Raw genomic sequence first — 1,010 nt, 5'->3', positions numbered from 1 at the left:
GTTGCCTCATCAAGCAGAAGAATTTTAGGATTGCGAACCAGAGCTCGGGCGATTGCTATTCTTTGCTTCTGACCTCCGCTCAGCTGTGCCCCTCTTTCTCCAACCATGGTTTCAAACTTCTACAAGATAACCACACACGTTTCCACAACACTCAGTGGCACAATCCTTTTACCAAAGAACAGCAGCATAAAGAAAAGGCACATGGGTGTCAGTAGCCCCAGCTGCATCTCCTTCCTCTAAAACATCATGCCTAACATTACATCTCTAAAACATCTGCCTAATCATTTGTGTCCCTGGAATTCTGAGAGTTCTCCAAATGCTCATCAAGATTTAGAATTAACATTATTCTCAAAAGTTATGAGGAAGCACTGTGTGGGTCTGCTTATTCACAGCTCCAGGGAAGAGCTTCCTCTGTTTCTGAGAATCCCCTCTAGGGAAGGCTATTTGGCATAAGAAGGTTTAGGAGAAATGATTGCACCAGGACAGCTGGTTTGCTTACGTTGGGGAGCTTCATGATGAAGTCATAAGCATTGGCCTCCTTGGTAGCTTTTTCAATCTCTTCCATGGTGACGTCCTCACGGCCATAACGAATGTTTTCTGCAATGGTGGTAGCAAAGAGCACGGGCTCCTGATTCACCACACCGATAATCTCCCGCAGATATCTTACATTTAAGGTTCGAATATCCCGCCCATCAATGGTAACCTAGACAAAAGGAAGCAGACAAAAACTCTTTAGTAAGTGTTTTGGCCAAGGAACCCCTGCCCCAGCTTGGACCGTTGGCACTGTGCCACGTCATTGGAGCAAGGGCAGTTGAGGCCAGAGCCAGACTTCCAACAAGTGTGACACAGCCATCTCACTTGAGGTGTCTCACCGTGCCTTCCTTGGGATCATAAAATCTCTGGATGAGCTGAACAGTTGTGCTCTTCCCACAGCCACTGCCACCAACCAGGGCCACTGTCTGGCCACAGTTAACCTTGAGATTAAGGCCCTTCAGTATCTGTGTGTGTAA

At 47.0% G+C, this 1,010-nt stretch overlaps 1 protein-coding gene across 1 annotated transcript; it reads right to left on the bottom strand.

The window, feature by feature from the left end:
- Window positions 1–3: 3 nt before the first annotated feature.
- LOC104267280 (multidrug resistance protein 1-like) lies at window positions 4–998 on the bottom strand (the record flags this gene model as incomplete). Its single annotated transcript, XM_009877458.1, has 3 exons — window positions 4–119; window positions 500–703; window positions 873–998. Coding segments are annotated over 3 exons (446 nt in total), but the record flags the coding sequence as incomplete, so codon positions are not given.
- Window positions 999–1,010: the final 12 nt, after the last annotated feature.

The sequence above is a fragment of the Apaloderma vittatum genome, unplaced genomic scaffold (assembly GCF_000703405.1).
Source record: "Apaloderma vittatum isolate BGI_N311 unplaced genomic scaffold, ASM70340v1 C11779472, whole genome shotgun sequence".
Taxonomy (NCBI): Eukaryota; Metazoa; Chordata; class Aves; order Trogoniformes; family Trogonidae; genus Apaloderma; species Apaloderma vittatum.
This window is presented reverse-complemented; position numbering and strand designations above follow the sequence as displayed.